Source organism: Rissa tridactyla, chromosome 9, assembly GCF_028500815.1.
Source record: "Rissa tridactyla isolate bRisTri1 chromosome 9, bRisTri1.patW.cur.20221130, whole genome shotgun sequence".
Taxonomy (NCBI): Eukaryota; Metazoa; Chordata; class Aves; order Charadriiformes; family Laridae; genus Rissa; species Rissa tridactyla.
This window is the reverse complement of record NC_071474.1, coordinates 23668030-23693898: the sequence shown is the minus strand read 5'-3', so window position 1 is coordinate 23693898 and position 25869 is coordinate 23668030. Positions and strand designations below refer to the sequence as shown.

At 39.7% G+C, this 25869-nt stretch overlaps 2 protein-coding genes across 2 annotated transcripts in view; one reads left to right on the top strand and one right to left on the bottom strand.

Moving 5' to 3' along the window:
* Positions 1–1565, top strand: part of NPTN (neuroplastin) — a 34054-nt gene extending 32489 nt beyond the window's left edge. Inside the window, exon 8 of the mRNA XM_054214129.1 lies at positions 144–1565. The gene's annotated coding sequence lies outside the window, so the exon portion shown is untranslated. The remainder of the gene's footprint in view (positions 1–143) is intronic.
* On the bottom strand, positions 1308–25346 carry REC114 (REC114 meiotic recombination protein). Its single transcript, XM_054214692.1, has 7 exons — positions 25230–25346; positions 24893–25105; positions 24310–24399; positions 10575–10658; positions 6148–6360; positions 4222–4290; positions 1308–1469 (listed from the first exon to the last, which is right to left on the bottom strand). Exons 1-7 carry the CDS (start codon positions 25344–25346, stop codon positions 1308–1310), a joined length of 948 nt encoding a protein of 315 aa, XP_054070667.1.
* Positions 25347–25869: the final 523 nt, after the last annotated feature.

Sequence of the window (25869 nt, the reverse complement as noted above, 5' to 3'; positions counted from 1 at the left end):
CGGAAGCTAACCTTGGTTGGGAAGCCTCTATCTCTTGAGACGGAGAAGCAGATGTTAAGCGCTTTGATTGCACGCTGTTTTGGCAGGTGACGTTGCAAACGCAGCTGGGCATTGACTAGCACCTTTTCTTGTTTCTTTTTTAGAGCTTTAAGTTTCTGAGAGACTGATGGCAATATGACCTGCTAAATTTAAGGGTTGGAACTCTTGGTTCTAGAACTCCAGTTCTGTCTGATTTTTTTTTTTTTTCCTTTTCAAGTGAGCAACAATATGACTGTCTAACGCATGCCTTATTTAGCCTCTCCTGTAAGGATGACCTAGCCAGATAAATTTTAATAATGCTTCAGTGTAGAAGGTGTAAACTATTTTGGGCTTGATGTGCTGTGAATGTTGCTTTTTTTTTTTCCTTAATCTATTTAAACATTAGAAGTAGTAAGTCAGTTCACGCATGCGCCATTTTTTACTTCCTGTAGCTGTTAAAATTGGCAAAGCTCTAAAACGCACTGCTGCCATCTAGTGAGACTTTTTGTAAAGTACAGCAAAACTTAAAAATATATACAGTATATATTTATATTTTGGGGGAGGGGGAAAACCAAAATACAGTAATTGTGTTTCATTTTTAAGCTGCTGATATTCATTCCTTACTGTATGTCTGGAAGATGAGAGAATTATACTGTTCTGGTACTTAGAGAAGTAATATAAATTGAAATTATCTTAAGGGCTTAACCTATATAGAGAGACTTGGGTGTCCTATAATCAGACTTCAAAAGCTGGGATGGTTCGACGTGGTGGTGGAATGCAGTTGAAAACGAAAGCAGAACTTCAGTTTATAAATATATATATATATATGATTGCTTTTTAAGTGATTTTTTTTTTTGTTAACTCATGTAAATTCTCAAGATCCTTTTGCACTGATGTGTTCAACATATTCTTGTACATTCAATTCAGGCACACTTTTATAAGTTTCTTTTTTGTTTTGTTTAAATGATGAAATGTTACAGCATGGTGATATTCTATGCAACTAGTTATACTCTTTAGTTTGACACTGTAATTTCTCATGATTTAAAGATTGTAGAAATAGACCTAACAGGGTTCTCATGATGTGCGTAACTGTAGATGCATGAACTCGTGTTCTGTGTATTTGTTGAAGTGCAATGATGTATAAAAAGTGGATTCACCTGTTTTTAAAAATAAAACACTGACAAAAAAAATATGAGACTTTTTCAAATATTTAATCACGCTTAAGCTTGTGCATCCCGAGTGCTGGGTGTCCTGGAGCATGAATTGCAGTGGTAATAAGCTGGTATTTCTCAACCTTCTGTGAGTTTTTTCAATTCCTTCTCCACATCTTCCACAAAAGCTGGGAAATTCTGATCCATAAGGCATAAGCGAATGAAGGGCCCCAGCTCTTGTGCTCGCCAGGCTGAATGCCGATACACAAGGGGGAGCTCAAACTTCTTTTTCAGCACAGACTGCAAAAGGGGAAAAAAAAACCCAAAGGTGTTGCACTGATCTTGGACATAAAAGGTACTGTTACATGTAGCAGTGCAGCTACGTCAGAGTTATCAGTATTTAATAAAGATGCATCTGCCTTATTAATGCTGTTTGAATATTTTCTATCACATATGATTTTCATTTGTAATTTTTTCTCTGCTAGCTAGCTTCAATTCCACTACACCTTTTGTGCAACTCTTGAATTCCTTTGCAGTTATTTATATCAGAAATGCCAGTTCCCTGGGTAACGTGGCTTCCTCATGAGCATCCATTCTGTCTAAGAGAAAAGGATCCTGTATGAAGCGAGTAAGGATAACTCAGTATGCGGTTCTAAGCTCTTAATTTAGCGAGATGTCTTTTAGAAGTAAATTATGGGACTTTTTAAGGGTTAAACCAGCCTTTTCATGCCCATTTAATCCCCTCCCACGTCTTTTTCCCTTGGTGGTGAGTGAACTACGTCACTTTTCAGTGTAAAACAAGCGGCAGCGGAGTGGGAGATGTCCGAGGAACCGTGCTGGGGTTGAGGCAGCCTCGATGGCCTCCCAGCACCCAGAGGCGATGCTGCTCTCATCCACAGATGCACGGGAGAAATGCACGAGTCTCACGGACCGGTAGGTTATCGGGCAACTCCTGAGCACTTTCCGTGCTGCAGCTCCTGTGACAAGAAGCTGAAGCAACTCGACTCAAGCTTCACTGTGGCGGGCTGCCAGCTCTCCTGCTGCGTGTCAGCCGTGTTAAAGACACAGTAACTTCACAGTTCCAAGGCCCTGCTGCAGCCAGGGCTGCTGCTCGTTGTGAACCAGGTTATTTGTGCCAAGTGCTAATGACTGAGTGTTTGTACCAAAGTTTTTCCACCCTTATATAGACCTCCCCACCCACTCAGCCTTTAACTTTCTTTACCCGTCTGTGCTGAAGTCCTTAAAGCTGCAGGATCAGTTACAGATGCTTTTTGGGTACTTTGCACGGGAGAAGCGGAAGGGAAGGAAATCACTGTAGTGCTACTTTCAGGATGAGGTAGGTGTGATGTGCAGAGGTGATGCAAGGTGAATGGTGGTAGTGCTAGTTAGCCTGTATCTGGCTTTAAAAAAAGAACAAACCTTCAAATGCCTCATCTGGCCTCTTTTTTTGATGTGCTGGTGTGAGAGGCACAGGCTAAACCAAGCCTCTCCATCTGGGAGAGGCAGGATTGCTGTTAGGCTCACCCAGGCCCTAACTTCTGCTGCTTGAACCTGAAATGGTGCAAGAGAACTGGCAGATGGGCCGGGCCTGCTGACAGCTGGAGCAGAGCTGTGCTTCACTTGTGAGACGAGGAAAGAAAACACCCTTAATATTTTTGCTAATCTTATTGTTGGTTCACATTGCGGCGTTGCTCCTTTTCTGGGCCATGCCACAGTCTTGACTGGAGAAAAATACCTTTTAAAGACAAATTGAAGACTGCTTAATGTCGTTTAAAAAAAAAAAAAATCTGCAAGAAAACGCTTAAAACCAGTGCTTCTGCTAGCTTCCTGATAGGTTGGAAATGGAGAAATTGAGCTCCAGAGTGTTGCAGAGCACCAGTTGAAAGGATTTGTTTCTGACGAAGTGGGGAAAAGAAGTCGCAAAGCAAGCCTGCGGGCCAGGGCACAGGAGATCCCAGCTTGGAGCACGGTTGTGTTAAGCTGACCAAGAAGCAGAGAGGGATGTAGGAAACTACTATACCACCGAGTCTTTTTGTGGCAGGGAGTTTGTTAGTAATTCATGGATCGCTGCGTACAGCAAATATAGGCCTCGCTGGCAGATTTGTTCAGAAGCAGGTATCACGCACTCGCCTTATACAGGGACCAAAAAATAGCAGGTTTTAGAAGATAAGTCCTTCTTCTATAATGCTAATTTATATTTCCTAGTATTGCCTCTTAAAGCAGAGATTGGTCACGAAAAATACAGTTGCTAAAGGCAAACTGCTTGTTTGATCCCTCTTGCTTGTTGATGCACTCTTGCCGCATTGTACGAGGACAATAACAAAACCATTGGGAATCAACAGCAGGGTGTGTAATACAGCTCTCGCCACTGAGAGGAGGGCCCAGGGAGCTCTGCTGTCTGAAAACAGAGGTGTTTAACGGGCGTTTGGGTTTAAGAGATGACAGATTTGCAATAGGGAGCATAGGAATTGTCCCTTACACCAGTGATGCGAAGAAACACTGAAATCATCATCCTATCGCTATGGGAAAAAGGGTAAGACAGACCCACTGGGAACCCTTAGAAGCCACTGCACAAAAACAAGAGGTTGGAGAGTTTTCTCCTCAATTGTCTGGTTCTGTACGGTCCCAAATTCACAGCAAACAAACAGCAAACTTCCAGTTATTTTTAAACAGCTTTACCCTGGGTTTTGAGTTAAACTGTCAATTGCATTATGAGATCTTTTGCTGTGGGTGACTGATATGTCCAGACTTAAGCTATGACTGCAGAAGTCATTTATTTGGGTGAGACCTCTGGGTATTTGTTTGCTGTTGGTGTGTGGTTTGTTCTTATGCAAATGGAGTAGTTACACCGTGAAATACCTGGGTTTGCTGCTAACTTCCTAGCTCCAGATCATTACACGAGATCCTCTGTTTTTGTTGGTACAGATGATGGCATCCTGGTGTGCCGAGAAGACACTTACCAGATGTTTACAACCTATGAGATAGCTTGTGCTTTCTCTCTATGCCAGAGAGATTCGGTTACAAGATCTAAATGTTAGGTTTTATTTTTTACCTGCGCTAGCTGTGTTACAGATCTTCTTTCTCCAAGGCTTGTGCAGGAATCTGGTAGAGGCTCATCTGGCTAGAAAATATGAAATGCAAATAAGGGCTTGTTACCAAGCAGAGTGTGCGTATGTGCAAGAAGGGAAGTAGTTCCATTTTTAGAGATAACAGGAAGAGAATGTGCTCAGCTACCTTATGCAGTAAAAAGGCATCTTTTTATGGAACCTGAATGCACATCTGCTCAAGTCTTTAAAAGTGAAAGACAGGAAATAATGGGCCTGTAGTTAAACTGTCAAGTCTAAACTAAGATAACTTTTAAACTACTTACTGGAAGTAACTTTAAAAAATGCTATGTACGAATGCTCAGCAGGGATCATGCTTTTTTCCTTCCCATGGGTCACATTAGTGAAAAGATGTTTTAAGTTGTCACTTCTATTTTCTTAGCAAGGTTTTCCGTCTTAACTTCTGGAGCCAAGAGCATTATTAACACCAAGAGTATGACTGGTGGTGTTCGATAGCATTCTGCCATTAAATAGTTCACCTTTCTTTATCTTATCAGGGAATGAACAAAGCCCAAAGTATAGGTAACCTGCTTAAAGGAACAAACAATAAATCTTGATTATCAGCTGTTGAAGGTCTCCCATAGGCCTTCATGGAAATGGTGTGAGTCAAATCAGCAATACTTCCCCCCTCTCCCTGCACTTTCTGTACCAAGAATGATTCCACTGCCCAGCAGAGTACGGCTTCCTAGTCCTGCTGTGGAAATGATGTGGCTGAAAACTTTGACATTCCTTTTCGAGGTCTCAGTCTTGGTCACAGTATTTTTATCACGTTACCCAAGAGGTATCCTGGCTAAGTTAGCTGCAGGGGTGCTTTTAGAGCTGGTAAATGTGATCCTCTGGATAACGAAGAGAGCAGAAATTTAAGAATTAGTCACCCTCAGAAACACTATCTGTCTCTTCCATTTACCTTAGGCCTTTGTCTTGGACAGGGGAAACATTCCATTCCTACCCTGAAATTGCTTTTTAAATGTGTCAGGTTAACCTCAAATTGATAGAGTTGCATATTTACAGTTATTACCACTGCAAAACAGGAGGAGGTAGTAAACAGAACAGAATTTACAGTTACTTAAAAGACTCTTACAATTTTTCTTACTCTGTGGAATTTATTTGAAAGTTTGACAGGTGGTTCCCAGCAGACTTAGCTGAAATCCACACTGATGAAACTGTAGACATGTTTTTTTGAGAACTATTGAGCTCTCATCCTCTGTCCCTATTCTTGTTTATTAACCTCAGCAGAAAGCATCTAAGTCTTCACCAAACCATACCGCCATCTGATTGGGAACTGATAAATAACACTTGGCTGCAGCATCTGCGACTGTTTCTTTTAACAGTTAGTGACTGCCTGTGCGTTTGCCTCAGCCTGTTGTAAATTGTTCTTTTCATTTCCAGGCTCCCTATCTAAGGAAAAGTTCAATCCCCAGAGCAAAGCTTTTTTTTTTTTTTTTTCCCCCACCTACAAATCTCATTCCATAAAATTGCTAATATTCTTCCTATGATGGCACAAAATGCGTATATCAATTTTGGTTATTAGTGACCTCTTAGAGGCTAAAACAAAGGCATCTGATTGCTCTGAGATATGCTACAATAAGCTTGAGGAGCTAGAACCACGTTTTTGAGCATTGTTCTGTTAACTTTTTTTAAGGTACACTAAGAAAACGGAAAGACGATAGCCAGCTTCAGCAGCTGACTTCCTGAGTAACTCTAGCCCTGTTCACTAACTAGGTTTCCCTGCATGTAAACTGAATTTTGGGTTTCCCAAATTGTATTTTGTATAGATGGTCTCACAGTTGCAAGAAACTTCCTTCAGAAGTGAATTTGTCAGTTACAGTTGATTGTTTTTCTATTTTTGTGTCTGTATGTTCTTGCTTACTTACTAAATGTAGTACTGATGCATTTTGCTCAGCGTCCTTCACTTGACTTTCACCGTTAGCCAGCTGATTGAGACTGTGATAGAGCTTCTGGCTTTGTTCATCAGTTACTTCAACCGATATGTACTCGGCAAGTCTCTGAACGCAACTGCAGCAGTGTTCCAGCATCTGGTCTTTTGAGTCTCCACCAAACTGAACACGAAACATGCGGCATTCATTCTGCTCAAAAACCAAAGAGAGATTAAATAAACTGTGAATCCCCTCAAACTATTTTGATTTAATTAAATTCCTATTTGTTATAGTTAGCAAGAAGGCGATTAATTTTTGGATCACACCACCAACTGAAATACAAAGAAACAATTTTTCCCTGCTCTATCTTCATTTATCCCAGCAGCTAAACCACAAGAGTATGATTCCCCGTTTGAAAATCAGTTAAAAAGTCCAAGGAAATAAGGGAACGGGGCCACTTGTGAATGAATTAAAGGTCCAGCCAAGCGAACAAACCTTGCCCCGACAACAGGGTTTTTACAAGTATAGCAGGGAAATTCAGTTTTTATCTATAAGGATATGCCAACTCTGAACAGTTATTTGTGACAAAAAATGAAACGACTCTAAAGTAAGCCTAAGTCGACTTTGGAATCTAAACTAAAAAGTTCTGCGAACTGTATGTTCCATTGGGGATTTATGTTACTGTCTGCATCAAACCCAGCCTTACCAGCCCACCTACCTGCTCGGCCTGTGCGTAGCTGAATGTACAAATTCAGTTTGGCACTCCAACTGAGTGCTGCTGTGCCTTGAAGAGACGCTAACACAGTTGATCAGGAGTGCAAGAAACTCAAATGCATTACTTAAAATAGTGAAATCATACTAAAAATAAAAATCTGGATAGAACTGACCCCCAGTATAGGTTGTCGGGCTGTACTTTGATAGATATTTTCTTAAGTACCTGAGGTCCAGCAAACAGCCCTAAAAAAGGAGGGCTGGAGAGTCTGTCGTGCATGATAAGCTTGTCCTAAGCACATTCAGCTGATGTAAGGCAGATCCGTATTGAATGCTCTTGTTCAGGGAGTGAATTAAGAGGACTTTCAGTTTGATCTTGGAATTTCCAATTTAAAGCCCAGTTAAAGTACTAGAAAAGAAGCAAGTTTTCCTTGGACAGACCTAGCTTATTTGAGTCTTCATCCTTCAGAGATTTCAATGTCAAAACCATTTTTTTAATGACTAGACACACTGCCAGACTGCCGATTACATGAATACAAGGGCATATTTCACTTTGAAGATTTTTGTCTCAAAGATGAGCCAGCTCTTCATGACAGCCTGTATGTTTACATGCACGTTATTTTAAGATGCCTCTATTGCATAAAATGATTTTTAGGACATTGTAAGCACAAAAGCTTGTCTCAGTGCCTTCTAAAGGGTAAAAAAAAGTCAAAATAATTCAAAATGTAGCACTCATTTTACCAGTGCCCAGTTACGTTTCCTCTAATTAACTAAGATGTCAACTTAACTGGGTCAGCTTCACGTAACTGAGTCCTGATTTGTGGATATGCCAGACAGGTGAGTTCTCATTAAAATGACAGAAAGGTAACTTGCATCTTAATTTGAAGTCCTTTTGGAGACTTTAAAAGAACACTTGTTTTAGTTACCCCTACAATCCCTACATTCATTTTCAGTCTGAGCTATTTGTATTGCACTCTGCTTTTTCATAAGGAATGTTACAAACTGTGGTTTATAAAGAAAAACAGTCATTGTAAATAAAAAAAAAAAAGTCTTTTATAAAGACTTTTTTAAAAAAAAAAAAAGTCTTTTATAAAGAAAAACAGACTTTGTAAATTAACTTTTTTTTCCTTTATGGAAAGAGAAAGCACTCAAATTCAGCTAAGGTGATGCCGAGTTTTAGCATAAACTGAGTACTGAGCAGTAACAGCTGAGCTGTACAAGAGATGAAGTATCAAAGAACCTTGAGGTCACTTGGATCATCCAATTTGCACCTCTTCCCATGCTGGGGCCGGGGGGCCAGCTCAATGAAAACAGCCCGAACGGAAATCATGTACTACAAGAACATTTAAGATCATTTGTCTTGCTACTGCTTACAGATTGTTTCGTATAAAAAAGTTTTTATACACAGAGGCACATCAAAGACTAATGCAAGATAAGTGATTACTAGGGATGCCTAAAGGGCAGTCACAGCCACACAGCTCTTTCTTTCAGCTAAATGTAAGACACAACCGTGCATCTGACGGTACGGCTTCAGAATTAGACATCTGTGTGCTTCACTGAATAAAGTTGCCACTAGCATGGCAAATTTCACTATTGAAACTCACAGCTGAGTTTCAATAGTGATCTACAACAGGTATCTTCTACACATCTTTTTCCTTTAAGTATTATTAACACTAAGCTTCTCAAAATATAGTTTAGAAACTCATTCTGCTAGCTGAAAGTGCACAATGCCCTATTAAAGTAATATTCCTCAGGAAATTAGTAAGTTTCGCTATACGTGCAATATTAATGACTTAGAAACATCAGTTCACTCAGTTTCTTCAGAAGTACATGACTCCAGTGATTAACCTCCATGTTTCTTCTACATAGATTATTCTATAATTGCAAAGCAGGTAACATGCAGCGAAAAAGGCAAGGAAGGAAAGAAAATAACTGAGAATGAAATAAGAACACAAGGTAAACCAGAAATGATAGTGTAGTATTTAGTTCTGCAGGCCCCTTAGTTGCCCTGTGCACTCAGATATAGGATCTGGATTTTGAAAACCTAGCTTGCTTGCTTCTACTTAGATGGCTTCTCCTTGACTTCAGCTACAATTTAGGATGTAAAGGAGACAAACTGTATGACAGAACCACTGCAGTGCCACTAAATCCAGTTTAAGTTATGTGAATTTATGGTAAGTAAACATTTAGATGCACCAAATTCATTTAAGACTATGTTAATATTCCTCCTCTTTTGAACTGTCCCTCAGAGCTTTTTTCAAGCCTCAAAGTGATTGCGACGTTGATTTTATATTCCTTGTGAGATGCAGCAGAATCCCTGAACACTGTGCTGGGCAATGGGTTCTGTTAACTGTAAAGGAAACTGGTGATCTACTGATTCATCAGAACTAATTACTGCAACAGCTCGATAGTTTTCTTGAGTGATACTCCACATTTTGTAAAAATGTGATAAAAACCAGACAGCAAAGGTGTTTGGTTTCAGGCAAGCATAACCAATGAATTTAAAACAGTTTAAGATACTTACTTACACAGTTCCTAGTGCCACCATTAGACTAGGCTTATTCTGAAACAAGATGAGTCCTCATATTTAAACAATGTTTATTATGCCTCTCATCTGCTTTTATCTTGCAATTAGCAAGGCATTCTCTCCTCTGCAAACCATATTGTTTTGCAACATCCTATGAAGAAATATCTATGCGTCTTTCATAAAACAAATCCAATAAAAGATCAAAATATAACTAAAGAGGAATTTTTACAGTTTTCAGCTATTTTGGATATTGCTATTACCTGCAGTTACAATAACCCAGTCTGTACCAGAGTTCCTGTCACGGGAGAATGCCAGAACATCTCAGAATACTCGAGATGTTTTTATGCCTTATTAGTTCTGTGAATGGCGCCAAGATTTAAAACAAGGGGCTCATCCTCTTTTCCCAGAATTCCTGTTTCTACCTTAAGAGATGAGTTCTCTTGTCAAGTAGAGACAGTTAAACTAGAGGCAGCTGTTTCTGCTGAAACCACAAAGCCTAGAAAGTATCAGGGAAGAAGGGAGAGGTCTTATTTTGAAACAGGCTTTGTTTCTGGAGAAACCTGGTGAGTGTTCCGTGTAGATGAATAAGGAACTTCTCAGAGTTCATCTAAGAACCAAAAAAACTGAGATTTACACCGAAGGTGGTAACAAGCAAGTGCTGTTTAATTATTTAAGGGCTAACCAACCACTTTTCATGAGATCTGAGTGGTAGACCAAAAACCTAGGACCCTCTCATTGCTTTGAATACCAAATGCCTGAATCACCAGCCTGCCACTACTGTGCCAGGTGTCAGGGGCACAAAATGGCTAAATAATTGTTTGCTTAGGTGGTTGTTTGCCAAAGTGGAGTATGACTCATAGGTAGCATGCTTCTGTACATGTAAGACAATCGCTTCATCTTTTTAATTGTTAGCCATGGCAGGTAGACCACTATTGATTTTAGAATCTCTCTGGTTTAGTAGCTAACTCTCAGAAAGCAGTCTAAAAGACTTGAATATTAGCAGTTAGAAAAGACATGAAGGTGATTCAATCCCTTCTTGTTTAACATCTAGAGTGAAAAAAAATCCTTTTAATTTATGTAGACAATTTACAGTATCTCACAACTTGTGGTTTAATTTATCCAATATTAAAAAATCTTATACAGAACTGTGGTAGCTATTAGAAATATTCAAAGCAACTCAACTTACCTTTGATTGTGCACGAAGCAGCAGGCAGTCTGCTCTTCTTACTATCTTTAACCACTTGTGGGCATCGATTAATGAAAAGCCTTCCTGAAATAAAGCACAACACAATCTACTAGGAGAGCAAACATCCAACGCTCAGAAGTACACGCTCAAGTTATGTGATGTAATTTAATCCCTAATGAAGATTCGTTATCTGCATATGTATCTGTCAAACAATTGCCTTTACGTAATTTTTGGCACACTAGGAATTAAATCTGAATCTGTAGCTCCAGTAACAACACTATGGCAAGGTACATTCTGATTTCTGCATATATTTTACATTTATATTTGTGCATGTTATGAAAGTCTCCATGAAATGCATAACAAATCAGCTGCAACAGAGAGCTTTAAGTTCTTCTGCATCCCATGAAGTCGCCCAAGAGGGCAGCAGAGGGCAGGCAAACCTGAAGAATGGGACAGCAGCTGGTTTATTAAAGAACCAGAGAGGCTTTTTCTCCAGATGGAATGCAGGTAAACAAGCAGCAGCTTTGATAACTTGATAAAGATGTTTTTATACTCCAGTTGTGTTAACTGTCAGTCTCTTCAAACAAGACTGAGTGCTCAGCATTCTATGAAAATACCCCAGGAAACTGAAAACATGATATAAAAATTGCAAGGCAATGGACTGTGTCTCCCAAGGTGCTTCCCACAGACTGCCACAGAGTCATTAGGCAGCGAAGTCGGGGAGGGGGAAGGGAACCAAACAAATTTAAGGGCACGAAAGGAATTACCAAGCTGTTTTATCTGAACTCATAATGGTTTAAATGACCATGGCTTTTTGCATAGGCTGCTTTTCATAGGTGTCCTAAGGGTCAAGAACCACAAAAGTCATGTCAATCCTGGACTGCCAGCAGTGTGTTTTTGCCAGAATTACTATCCGTCTTACGCAGGTCTAGGCTGGGAAACCATCTGCCATTCTATTTTGGTACGAGAAGTCGCCTCGGTAAGACACTGCTCTCTTAGCGTGCTGACACTGACTTTATAGTCTCATGCAGCACTTGCTTGTAGGTTTTTAACTGAACATTTAGGAGAGGAATGTCTAGAAAGCATTGAAGAGCTGAAGCAAAGGCAAACTGGATGACAGACACACAGCTGATGAGATATCTGCTATGATAAACTGCAGAGTGTAAGACAGCATGCAAGTATCATTCCCAAAAGGTCTGGGGTCAGAGGGAAGAGAAGAATTTCCCTCTGCACTGTAAAAACAGGTGCTGACAGCAGGTAAGGCAGGCCAGTCACTTGCAGCACGTCTGTATGCACTGGGCACTCCCAAAATGTCTCAAGGTAGGACTTGCTAAGCTGTGAAAGGCCTCAAAAATAGAAAGTCCTCACTTTGTAAATGATGGGAAGTACCAAGTTATCCTCTACTCTTACACGAATTAGTAAAGGAATCTGGATCCTAAGGGACAAACTGCAAACGCTAGACCTCACAACAGAAAACAGCACCTTTCCTGGCAAGATGGTGTTCTCCAGCCATACTACATGATACAACGAGACGGCTGAAGCGGCGGAGCAGGAGGCTGTGTCCAGCACACTGAGGGCACTGTCCTTCCACATACAAAATCCTCTCTGATGTCAAACAGCAGGAAGTCTCTGAAGGTCACTCTGTCGTGTAATGTGAATTCATGCCCGACACAGTAAAGGAAGCCCTTTATTCCTCTGTATACTTGGCATTTTAGCACCCCTCGCTTTGCGGGGGTGCAGTTTTGTCTTGTGTATCAAAAGAGGCTAAAAATTTGGTATGTATGTGGACATTAAAGTTCTGGAGGAAGAAAAACGCAGGGAAGAGAAGATACTAAGAAGAATGCTTGAGGAATGAGACGAGATTAGTAGGTTAAGAAAAGCATGCAGCACTGTTAGAATATTTCTAGAATGAGCAGTAGCGCTTCACATGTCATGTTTTCAATTGCATGGTAGAATATGTTACTCTGAAATCTGGCTACAGACATCCATAGCTGTGCAGAGTTTGGCCCCAAAATATTGTTTAATGCTGAAAATAGAAAAGCATCAGCAAGTTAAGCTAGTGATTGTGCGCAGTAGAAAGTTATGTCAAAAGTCAAGAAATTTCAGTCATGCCAACATAATGGAAATAGCAAGCAGCATCTGCGACGGCAAAAAATCAGCATTAATTGTGCATGTGCATTGCAAAGAAGTCTCAGTACATGGCTGTACAAAACACAAGTCTGCAGATCTGTTTTGTGTACATGAGAAGGACTTTAGAGGAGACATGGAGTGACATCCATCTGTGCTGTGCTTGTGCTGCCATAGTTGCTAGAAGGGATCTACTGAGGAAGCAAGCAAAGAAAACCGAATGGAAGTTAGAGGAGTAAGGAACATCCCACTGCATTCAAGACGGGAAACAACTGGTTGGAGAAAACATACACAGCGCAGAAGAGTTTGAACGGGGTAGGGGATAGGCTCTCAAGTCAGAATAGAGAGAAAGATGGGCTATGTAGAACCGGAATATATAAAGCAGAAAAAACATTTAAACTGCCCCTTCCAGAAAGGGATGTTTATACAAATAATCTGAAAGTAAATATTCTCACTGTTTGGAATGCAGTAGACCAAGTGCAATTATGTTTATTTCTGTGAAATAAACACAAACTAACATAAGGTGAGTTTCATCTCAGCACAAGGACTTATTTCTCTTACTTAAAGCCGTAAATGTTGAACATCTAACGTACTTATACTGAGGGGAATACCCATCCCTTCTCAAAACACACAGGCCAGTTCAGAACTGCCCACTTTGGATAAGCAGCCAGGCTGAGTCCTGGACAATCAACCAGCCTTGGGAATGATCTGTGTTGGAGTATGACGGCTGCCTGTGCTTACATGCATAGTGCTTTCTGCCATAGGGAATTTTTCCACTGCCACTTGGTCTTCCTCCTATAGCACTACCAAGCCCCAAAACACTGTTAGTGAAGCAACTCTTAACATCTTATTTTTTCACTGGACCACTTTAACTTGTGGCCACTTGTGCTTGCTCTGTTCATTTCAAAGTTACTATTTTTGATATACCCAACTGTGTTGGTTTATATATGTTCCCATATTAAGTCTATTTTTATAGTGGTTTTCCTCTCACTGTAAGATGTAGGTTGAACAAATGTTGTCTCCTTAAAATAATAACTGTTTTCAAAGAAATCATAAAAGGCAGCCAATGTTTAACTTTCCCACCAACTATTTTATTGATGTTTCCCAGGTTGTCATCCTTTTAATGTCCTGTTTCTGAGGTAAGGCAAGCTGGAAAAAAACAGCATTTGGATTTTTTATTTATGTACTCCTAATTATTCAACTCCAACCCCAAAATTTGATTAAATGAAATTTCATTTACTTCAAGTTTAATTAACTGAAGAACCACGCAGAAAGTATTTCCTTTCCTCTTGCACCTTTCGTTGATTGTACATTGCCAAGCAGAAACAAATAACTAAGAATAGCTAAACCAAATAGAAAAACTCAGTGCAGTACTGGAGCAATACGAAACAGACCTGATTTGGCACAAGCAAGCTACCTGAAAAAGGAGAGGGAATGTTTTAGACAAACTCAGGTCTGCAGAACTCCATCGTTAAATTGTTTACATCAGTAATTTTCGCTACAGTCAGGATTCTCTAAATTTTCCTCAGTTCTAAGCAGCAAACAAGCCCAATTTTGCACCATGTTAAGGCGTGTGCTGTTCCTCATGGCTTTTCCAAGTTACCTCAGTCACCATAGACTGTATTTGAGGCTGCCTGAATTAAGGGAAAATCAGATTCTTCTTAACAACGACAATTCTCTCTTTTGTCAACAATGAAATAGTTATGAGTCTGCATATGAAGTTAGGTAAATTAATTCAGAGCAACAAGGAGGATGACCGCAATGCAGGAGCTAGTGTGCGGTAGATCCTGGAACCTGCATGGCAATATATTGAGATTATAATCCATTTGTGCCTTTCTAGAGATAATGAATTGAACTCTAGATCTGCTCTGGACATAGGCACTGACAAAGAAAGAGGCAGTAGTCCCTCCAGATTGCTGCTGCCACCATGCTGACAGAAATACAGAGAACAGAGCAGCTGTGGTCACTGTTCCCCTTGGGCATACTGTATCCGCAGGTCTTTTACATTCAGAGTTGGGCATTGCTAAGCAGTATTGGGCATGAGCAGAGACAGATGGCAGTGTAAGATTATCAGGAATATAGACAAAAAGGTGACCTAGAACTGGGTAGGAACATAAGACCTCAAATATTTACAATTTGAAGAGATAAATGTCAGCGCTTTTCTAAGTATGATCATTAATGTTCAATCATGCATATACTTCTTATGTCATTCTCCAGGATCATACTTGTAACAACACTGTATTACAGGAATACAGTTGCATACATCTCTGACAAAAATCAGAGGGAGGACCCTGAGAGGAATTAAACTGAAGGAGAAAACAAAGCAAGACATTTGCCAAATATTTTGGAAGCAGGCAGGATGCAACCACACCTTACGTGAGGCTGAGAAGCCAATGCTGGTCCAGCCTTAGAGCCATCTAGTCTGTCATTAACTGGGATATACTTCTGTTCTGATTTTACATTTCAGCATTCAAAAAGCTGCTGGATAATGAGGCCTGTGATTTACGTTGGAAAGTATTGCATGTTATTTATGAATATTTTTATTATTGTATCATCTAGAAACCCCGTGCTGCTAGGCAACGTATGAACACAGGAACAGATTACGCATTTTATGTTAGATTGCAAGGCCTTTAGGCAACCCCATCAACTAAAAATTAATATATATTTAAGAAATGTTATTTGTGTAACGGTTCAGCTATGCTGGCTTGCATCAATTAGTTTGGATTCATTCATGAGACAGATGTTTTCAAATGAAACTGAACTATGTGTAAACAATAGGTTAGGAAGAAAAACTTTCTTTTTACCACAAACATTATATATTCTGCCCTTAAACTACAAACAGTATTAAAAAAGACAAACAAAAACCCAGAATGCCACACAAAGACACACATTCTGCAGTTTTAGCTGCTGCTTATAACAGGCTCATGAAATGCAAATAAAACAGTCTGTTCTCAGAGTTCACAGTTCAGAATGAATGTATGCCTTGTATAATGTAATGGATTAAGGAGTCATCTGGGTATCCCACAGACTGGGAATGTGCGTTTGCAAGAAATTATGAGTTCAGCATGAGATCAAAGGAATTTTATTGTATTAATTAATATCACAGTGTATAGCTGTTAGAGTGGTCCTGTCTGATAATGAAGGAAGATGGCAGAAGAGAAAAGCTAAAGGCCTCTCGGACAACATCCCACTTGCACCATTCAGATTGAGGCTGTGCAGCACCATGGTACGCAATTCCCCAGAAAACAGAGCAATCTTCTACTTGCAAAGGCCATGCTCAGTTTCCTGGGAGGTACCTGTGACAGTTCCTTAATCCAATCATTTCCCAAGGGAAGCTACCAAGACATAACTGTGGAGGTAAAACTAGCACAGTACCCCTCATGGTGCCTTTGCAGGGCAAAAGAGCTTTGGGAAAGCATTTTTCTGGGGAAGGGCAAGATGCTGTGCTGGTCTGAGCACCCCACTCGCAAGCTTGCGCAACACTGCACAAACCCAGCAGGGATGGCTTCAACCTGCCACTTTCCCCAGCCAGAGAAGCACTGCCCTGTTACTGCGTCATCCTATCCAGAACTCCATGGGTCTACTTGCCACACTGAGGATGTAAGGTACAGTAAGAAATCTTTTCGGAAATAATATTCACTATCTAAGTTTTAAGTGGGATTTGTTAAGTTAAAAACAGCAAGATTTTTTTGACCTCTAATATACTGGGTACTATTATTATTTAACATTTATACTGAGTAACACTTTGCTTATTCTCAGAAGTGACTAGTTCGGCAACAAAGGAATGGTACTATTATTTCCAGGTTAATACATCTAATAAAAGCCTACAACAATAGAAATATTGTAGTTGAGAAGACTGTTATTAACCATTATCTCAAGAGACAGTAAAAATAAGGATGTGAGAGCGGACAGTGTGAAGAAGCTTGTAAATTATGTTAAAGTATTATACTGAATGCAAAACTGAGATGCTTTCAGAAAATTAAGTAAAATTTGAAAATGCCCCAAGTATTTCCTTGAATCTTGACATATAGATTATAAATCAAATGCTTGCATGTATCTGAAAAATACCAATTTTTAACACCTTGCCTTCCCAAAAGAGAATGAGTTGCCATTTTACACTTTTTAAGTTAGAAAACTGCTTATTCTATTAAAAAACTGAAAAGTTTTCCTGACATTAATGATTGTAGAATAAAACTGTAATTCCAGCTTAAAGTTAGAAGTTGTGAAAATTAAACTTTGATCATAATTCAAATCAAATCTTCATTACTGCTTTGTAACGCACCTAGAAGTAAAATTTTCCTTACTTGTATCTTTCTTCAAGATCTAAATAAGACCAAATATATTAGATTTTATTCCTGCAGTGTGGGGTGTCTTGAAAACTGAGTCAAGAGTAGGAGTGTCAGCATGACAAAAAAAATAATTCCCAAACATGGCAACTCGTAGAGTAGGGAAAGCAAAAAGTTGTCCCTGCAAAAGTTTCAAAGCTATGTGTCAGTATCCAAATGTGTCATGTATAGCATCGTTGGGTAGATAAGAGCACAGCAGAAACCACGTGCTGTATGTAACTTGGATCTTAGTGTAAGCATTAGCCATCACAAACAGATCTGCAGAATATAGAATAGGAAGTGGAAAGAGGTGAAAGGCCAAAAAAAACCCCACCATCTGAGGCAGACAGCAAGCTAACTGGAATAAGGAATAAAAGGATGTTAAGCTCTGCATTATGTTTTTGCATGCAATTTTTTTTTTATCCTCAATCTCTTAGAAGCTGGATCTTAAATCTTGCTATTAAGCTTGTTTGTTTGCAGAAAAGAACGCATTGGGGCTGAACTCATTAAACAGAGTGCTCTGTCTCTACAGAGGCAGGAAAGCTAAATGAAGTAGCAAATACAGGACACACACAGCCACTGTGCCCAAAGGACTCAGCAACTGATGGATGTCTTCTGCCAAAGTGCAAAGCGTAGGGTGCGGGAGCCTGTGCTGCCAGGTGTTAGCTCTCTAGAAAGAGTTCCCAACATGGGTACAAACTACCACCCCTTGAAGGAGTGAATAGCAAAGATAAGCCCCTAACTCAGGACAAACCTTGATATTTCACAGTGAGAGCCTGAAATTTTTATTTTCCTAAACTACACTTTAGAGCAGTGACACTTGACCAGGGACTTACAGAGGTGAGCTGGATGCTCATGGGTTTAGCTGGCTAAAGCTCTTCAGGGCATCCCATTAATAAGTCAAGTAAAATAATTTCTTCTTTAATTCCTGATACAAAGTATATACTTCCCTAGATCAATACTGTATATTAAACTCTAATTTTAGGGTAAATACATTTCATTAATCACTACTCTTTAAGAACTGTTCTAATAGTTGGGTTTAGAAGAATGGAGGCAAGAGAAAAGATCGGAAGCCCGTAGAACTCTTTACTGCTGCTAATCATCAATACATAATCATTATACAACGGGAATGTATCATATCAAATATAAATGGGGAAGCTAATGCAGAAAGATATTCAGCTTGTCAAAAGCACATGTCAAGAGCATATATTTAAATAAATAAACTAAAATTGAAATTTTTGAGTTAAGATTGTGGTACTAAGTCAATAAAAAATAAGATTCCTTCTACTCTTTCAAATAGTAATCATAGCATCATTGATAAAAAAGACCAGCCTTCCTCTAGCTTTGCAATGTACTACCGCTAAGCAGCATTAGCAACTTGCTCACTTCCCTCAGTTTCCATCAAATATCCTCATTTATTGCACAGGGACCTTCATCTACCCAAGGCACTGTTGTGAATATAATTTCAAAAATTTGGTGCATAAGTTTCAGGCACTGCAAAGAGAGCATCAAGAATGTCTGCTGAATGCTTGCCTAATTAATGAGTTGGAATCTAGTGTATCCTAAGCACTGTTAGCTTATTAGAAGTCATGAGGGGACCAGGAGGGCACTAAGGACATTTAGTCTACACTCTGAAAGATCAGGTCACAAATCAATTACTCTGGATTAATTTTATCCTATTTAATAAGTCCTCTTCACAATTTCAATTTGCTTAATTTGTAGGATATTAACAATTCTAGCACTGGAATTAATTGCACTGAATAAAACACCAAAATATAATTTTCATGATGTGCTGATTTGAAGGAGGCAAAGGAAATAAGAGTTGTGGTAAACAGAACACGATGTATCTTGAGAGTATGGTCAGAAATTGACAGAGATGCTGTTGAGATATTCCTGTTAAAATTCCATTATCTAGTGAAAAATATGCAGTCTGTTAGGCAACACTGAGCAAAAACAGGTCCTAAAAATACGTTATGTAACTTAATTCCAAATGAAGAACTTTGTTTAAAACAAAAAAAACCCAAACAACAACAACCAAAACCAACCACCCAAACAAAACACCCTTGATTTGCACTACACATTAGGGATTTTTATGTTCCACGCTTTGAAGTTCCATTTACCCTCCTCTTCATTTGGCTGGTCACAAGAAGTAGACTGTATTTTAAAAGGAAGGCACTTGTTTCCTTGTTTAGATAGTTTCAAGTATATCTCTGGCAGTTTCATTAAAAAATGTTTAAAGCAATCTTGAACTCCTATCCGTTCCCCAGAATTTTAGCCATTAAAATAAATTTGTTTTCTTTGAGCAACTGATGGAAACACTGAACGTGTCCACAATTAGTTGTTGTAATAGCATGGAAGTACTTTAATGACCAGTTCTGGAGCATTCTCAGACACCGTACTCACTTGTTTCAAAGCTACTGCACCTCACCACCTAGCACTGTCCACAGGACAAGGTATTTACTAATCCGCCTGGTCTAGAAGAGCTGAGACTCAGTGCATACATTGTAGCATTCTTTTTGGCAAGAAAATAGCATTCCAACTGCCATGAGAGAAAAGACTGCTAGAAGGGAATTCATTAAATAGTCTACTATTTTAATTATTGCTCATTAAAATAATTCTGTAGTCTTTTGTATGTATTAAAAAAACGAGTTGTTAGGATATGTGAATATTTTATTGCTATTTTATAAATGTTATTCTTAGAAACAGATCATAGAAGAGTCATAGTCTCACTCGACTCTAAATACTAGCATTCTTTAAAGAAAAGCTTCTTAACACTCCTGCTCTAAGAAAATAAAAAAGACTGAAAGAATACATAAATACAGCCATAATAGAGAAAATATTTTCATATCAAGTCAGGAACACTTGAATATTCTTCCTAGTATGGATCATGTTAATCCAACTGTCAATGCAATAGAGATCTCCATTTCTACACAACTCTTTTCACCTCAGTTTTGCGCAAATGGAGTTGTAGTCAATGTTGCGCGTAGATGAAAAGTAGACACCAAAGAAGAGGATTCACTAAGTAAATAACTCGCACAAAATCTATCTCCTCTTGTTTTCAAACTGACAGGAGAGTGTTACAGAAAATATTTATTTTAGTATTTCATAAATCATCACAGGAAAAAAGTTTGATGAAAGAATTATGAAGCGATGCAACAAAATATGTCTTTGTCCCAAAAAAGGTATTTGTTGGACCCATGCTCACTAAGAGAGTGAACATTGGGAGGTATCACTAGCACATTGGCCAAAATAGGTAAGTTTAGCAGAAAACTATGAAGCTGATCAGTACCAAGTTCAGGCAAGCGTTAGTTCAGCGAACACCACTGTTCACTGCAGAAGAACAAACAATTAAAAACTTTACATGAAACAGAAAGCAACCAAATCTGGAAGTTTGCGCTTTTCAGTACATGACACTGATTTTTTTCCTGGACTTTTTAAAAAGCATCCACCCACAGTATTATCAGCATAACACAGAGCTTGCTGGCAGCTAAAAAGGTTCACTTTAGCTTTTGTAAAGTGTACACACCACTGAAGAACAGATGTACTCTGACTTTTATCTTCCTAAAGAAAATAGAAGGTACAAACCAAGATAGTTTGCATCTAATAATGCGCTGATTTTACTACATTCCTTGCCAATTTTAAACCAGAAGAGAGAAGACTATACCATTCTATAGTACAACCATTTTAAAAGCTTCCAATTAATAAGTTTTCTTTTTTACAGATGCTGGATGAAAATTTTTTTTTTTTAAAAAAGCTATTACTTAGTATGATGATGTTAAAATTCTTGGAGTGAGGCAAGGATTCCTGCTCTATCATTACTGCTGCAGTCAAAAAAAAGTTAGAAACATTCACCACTGAATGAATTCTTTTTCTTAGTTAGCAGTTCATCTCATTCTTGGATTACTGTTAGAGGAGAAAAAAAAATACCTTTATTACTCATCCACAGAAGTTTTAAAAAAATACAATATAGTTATTCAAGTTGAGAAGGAAACGGTCTCCCTGTGACATAGATCTTGTGCCTCACTGTGTTCCTATGCAGACGTACAAGGTACAAAGCTACAATAATTGTTATCCAGTTCCCTCAAAACCAGGAGCGTGTAGTACATCAAAAGCTCTGAAAAGTAGGGATTAGAAGATAGATCAAAAGACTAGACATCAACAACTTAAAAGATGCAGTTACTACATAGTAAGAAACAGTTCTGTAAGTACATCAGAGGGAATTTCAATGCAAGTGAGTAAGGCAGCACGTACATGTTGGAGAAACCCTTGGCAATAAAAACGAAATACGCAGTAGCCCAGGCCAACAAGTAGAAATCAGTGTACAAAGTAAAAACATAAACTGAATCACTCCAACAATTGCAGCATTCTATCAAATTTGATACATCCCCTCTGGACCAGAAACTTGTGCATTATCCTCTGTAACAAAATGTCCGTTATAATGGAGCCCCACTGAGAGGATTTGGTCTGTGACAGATTCAAAAGAACTATATGTACTTAGTCGTGCAAAGCATTTAAATAATGAGACAAGTTTCTGACAGCTCCTGAGAGCTGGCGACTAGAGGGAGATGGAACCACTGAGATTAACCATTTCTAGCGTTGATTATTTCTACAGCAGTAACACAGACTGCACGGTATCACAACTTTTTTGTTATATGGCATCTCGATAAGGAGTATGCAAAATTTCACCAGTGGCCTGTGCAGTTCTGGCTGGCTTTGAGTCTACTGCATTGCAAGCTGCTCCTGCTGTCCAGATCTTGTTGTCAACAGGTCTCAGAAGATTTCTGTCCAAGGACCGTGGTGTAAACTGTCCTTGGACAATGACACTGAGTTTCTAGTGTCCCTGCCTGCTACTTGAAGAAAACCATTCAGCAATCCAGCAACGGTCATACTTACTTTGATATCAATGCTGTTATCAGCTACTGGCCAACAGAATCACTGCCTGTGCTGTCCTTTTCATGCATCATCCTTCTGTTTGATGACACTGGCTGCTTTACTAAAGAGATTCCACAGACTGCTCTTCAAAGACTAAAAAGATACCTGCAGATGGAGGTTGTCCCAGGAAGAAGAATTTTATCACTGCATTGCAGTCTTCCCGCAGCGTTGGGAAAAGGGGCCCACTTCTGGGAGGGGACGTGCTTAAGGAACAAGCCTAAGCGGCAAAGCTAAGCCGGATGTGCTGCACCAAATCCCTTGTAAACAGGAAACCTAACACAGTTCTGAAGATGCCCACCCATGCTCAGGACTAGCAGATTGGGTATTTGCTAGGTTTCTCAGCAAGTCAAGTATGCTTAAGAGGAACAGAGGGAGGACTGCAACTACTCCAGTCTCTGAGAAATATAAACAGGCATAAGGCATGTTGTACCAACGCATTTCACACTAGGTTAGTTCTGTATGCACAGAACACACCCGCAGCATGATCCCAATTACATGAACTCAAAGAAGTCTACCCAAAAGAATTGACAAAATAAGTGTGTTTTTAAAAAAAAAAAACCTGCAACTTTTTTTTCTTTTAAATTCTTTGTATTAGATATCTGCCACATGTACCAAGCATGTCTCTTCCACCTCTATTCTGCGCTATTCTTAGGCTGTGATCATTACTGCAATATCTTAGTGCCTCTTAGAAGCTGAATCAGACTTGATAGACCTCACCAACTTCTCATCTGGCATTTCAAGCAAAGCAGCTGCCTGAAAGCTTCACTAGCCACTAAACCCAAGAGCTGCAAGAAAGCGCTTTTCTCAGCCAAGTCTTTATAAAGCTTTTCTTATATTTCCCGCACTCATCCCTTATGACAGCACACTTTATCTGCTCATTGTTACTTGCCAGATTCAGTCTTTGCCAGACCCAGTCTCTGAAGGGCTACTGGTTTTGTCTGTGCCTTTTTTGCTCTTTAGTTTGTCATTACAACTTACTTTCAGTTAGCCTTTATATGGTTATTTCAAGATATTCTATAAAGTAGTATGAGCCTACTAGTTACTAAACACCTGTAGCCATCTCATTGTGCTACTGAAAACAGGACCAGCCTCAGGAGAGGTGCATTCTGCACTGATTCATTCCAAACAGAATTTGTCCAGAGACGGCAGCAAGTCTGATTTCAGTTGCATTTCTTTTGCCTATCTGGACTTTCAATTACTCCATTCCTTTTTCTTATTCAGCACAACTGCTGAAATACTTTCCATGTTCCATTTTTACCTCGTCCAAGAACATTCAACTTGTCCTCACAAAATATGCGAGCCAAAACCCATGTCTTGTACGAGGGATATCCAGACTGACAGTTCTCCGCTAGCTCATTCATTACCTATTCAATATTCTTGAATACTCACAGGCCAAAAAAATTCAATGGTATCCTTGGTTCTCCTCCTGTAGTTACAAGATATTTCTGTAAATTTCAGACCTTTCAAGAGGCACAGCAAAAACTAACTTCTAAGCTTATACCTATTTAAAACTACAACATACTCTCTACTCTCTTACATATTCTGTATTAAAAAAACCCCTCTTTGTTATCTTAATACTGCAGCATCTTCCAGTGGCTCATAATAGCTTTCTAATCTATTATCAGCCAATTCCTCCTGGTTATCATCACTGAGCATCAGTGATATGCACTGAACACACTTGATTCCACTTTCCAGCACAGGCCTTCTCTGTCATGAGCATCAAACCAACTCCTTCTAGATGGAGTGTTTTTGGTAACCTCTTTGGTGTCACTGTGAAGTCTTTACAGTTTAGTAGCTGGTCATGCTTAAGTACAGGCTGCAGGAAAATCCGTTGACACAACTTTGAAGTTGTTATTTTGTCTCTATGAGTGTAAGTTGTATGTTAGATCACATTACCCAACACAGAAAAAACCATACCCTTTGATAAACCAAATTATGAAAACCAAAATACTAACAGGTCATTGGCAAGAAACTATCTGGATCATATAGCAAATCTTATAGGAAGTTATAGTTATACTTCTATTTATTTTTTAACAGTGTATTTCCTGTTTTCTTAGGCAGAAGAATCATGAAAAAAACACATGTATATTTCAACATCAGCAGCACTTAATATTACGTCTTAATCTAGATTTTTAGAGCCAGAGAAGAAACACTGTTCCTCAGTACGAAATAATGCATTTAGTATTATTCTGACGAACACAGAAAGAAAGTCGGACATGAGAATTTCCATGAGCAAAATAAAATTGGCAGTTTCCTTTCAGCAAGAGAGAACATGAAACTGAGAAGGAAAAGAAAGTTCATACTGATGCTAACATGAAAGGAGAAACATTCTTTATACATGAGAAACTTACCAGTACTGTTCGCCCTTGGGAAATAAAGAAATGGCCAGATATAACAATGGTAAGGATAAGATGGCCCGAGTCTTCATTTGATTCAAAAACCTTTAAAAAGATAGGCAAAATAAAAATCTATCCCTATAAGCACAAATCTACATTTTCCATTTCTAGTGCAAAACAAGGTTTCAAAGGTCAGTGCTAGAAGTCAGGTGTGTAATTTACCTCTCAGTAATGCAACTTGCCCTCCACTCCCACAAGACCGGAGGCACATTTGATAATTTTTTACTAATTATAACTCCACATACAGATTTAACTGCTTTAAGCAACCATCTGGACCCTTCCAACTTGATCTACAGTTTTTAATACAACAGGTCACCGCCGATGGAAGGAATGAAAAAAAAACGGGTCACTAACTGTCGTATCATTGATGTGTTTACATTAATTCTTGAAGCAAAATCTCTTCTGATTCCTGCATTAGCTCTGCACCTGCACAAAGATAACTGCAAAGACCTCACTTATTACTGCTTGCTACACAGCGGCCTCCTAGACCCCAGTTTCAGCAAAACGAAGCAGCCAGCCCCCCTGCGCCACCTGTCACCTTCCAAGAGGAGGTGTTTTGCCCTTCATCGTCGCCGTCCGTCGGTGGTAGGAAGCGGCCGTAGCGCTTCAAGGGCCATGTCGTGGCGCTGCCGAGGAGGGAGGTATCGCCGGCGCTGCCCGGCGCAGGAGCCTGCCCCGGCCCGGAGCTGCGACCGCCGCCCGCCACCGCCATCCCCGCCCTGAGCGGAGAAGCGCGGCGGGCCCAGAGGGGCTGAGCGGGAAGCAGGAGCCAATAGGAGGGAAGAGAGAGCGCGTGGGGGGACTTGTTCACCAATCAGGGAGCAGCATCCGGGTGCGCCGGTGAGGCGGGAAGAGAAGCGCGGAGGTCGGGGTACGCGCGGGCGCCATTTTGTGAGGCGTGAGAGAACGGTGTGAGGCACGAAGGAAGCGGCAGTGGTGTTGCTGCGTTCAGTGAAATGACTGTGGAAGTTGGCCACGATGTCAGCATGCATGCTTCCTCAGGTGAAATATCTCCAGGTCCCTGTAGAAAAGCTGTCCTAAACTCTAAATTGCCTTTTCATTTCTTAGTGCAAGGTGCTGTGCTTGCTTCACAGAACTTCAGCAGTGCTTTTGTGGTAGCTGAAGTGGGGTTTGTGTTAAACGTCAAAAAGCTGCTTTCTTTTCAGTGTGTGTTGCGTGTTGTTAGCCAGCCTAGGTGTGTGCAGCTGGTTTAATACATCAAAATTGCACTCCTCTCCCTTCCCGTTTTGCTTCCTCTCTGTTAAGAGGTTGCTCCAAGAATTATGTAATGCTACCCTTTCTCTAGAAATAGAGTGATGGTGAAATGACTCATAATAAGACTGCACTTGGGTACTCCATTTATAATATGTATCTTGGCCCGTTAACAATGAAAGTATGTGCATTAGCCAGCCAAGGTCATTGAGGGGGGTCATGGAAGAGCCAGTTACTGTTCAGGAAGATGTGTGTCTGAGTCTACTGACCTGGGTGGATTTAGGGATGCTGGTCACCACTAGC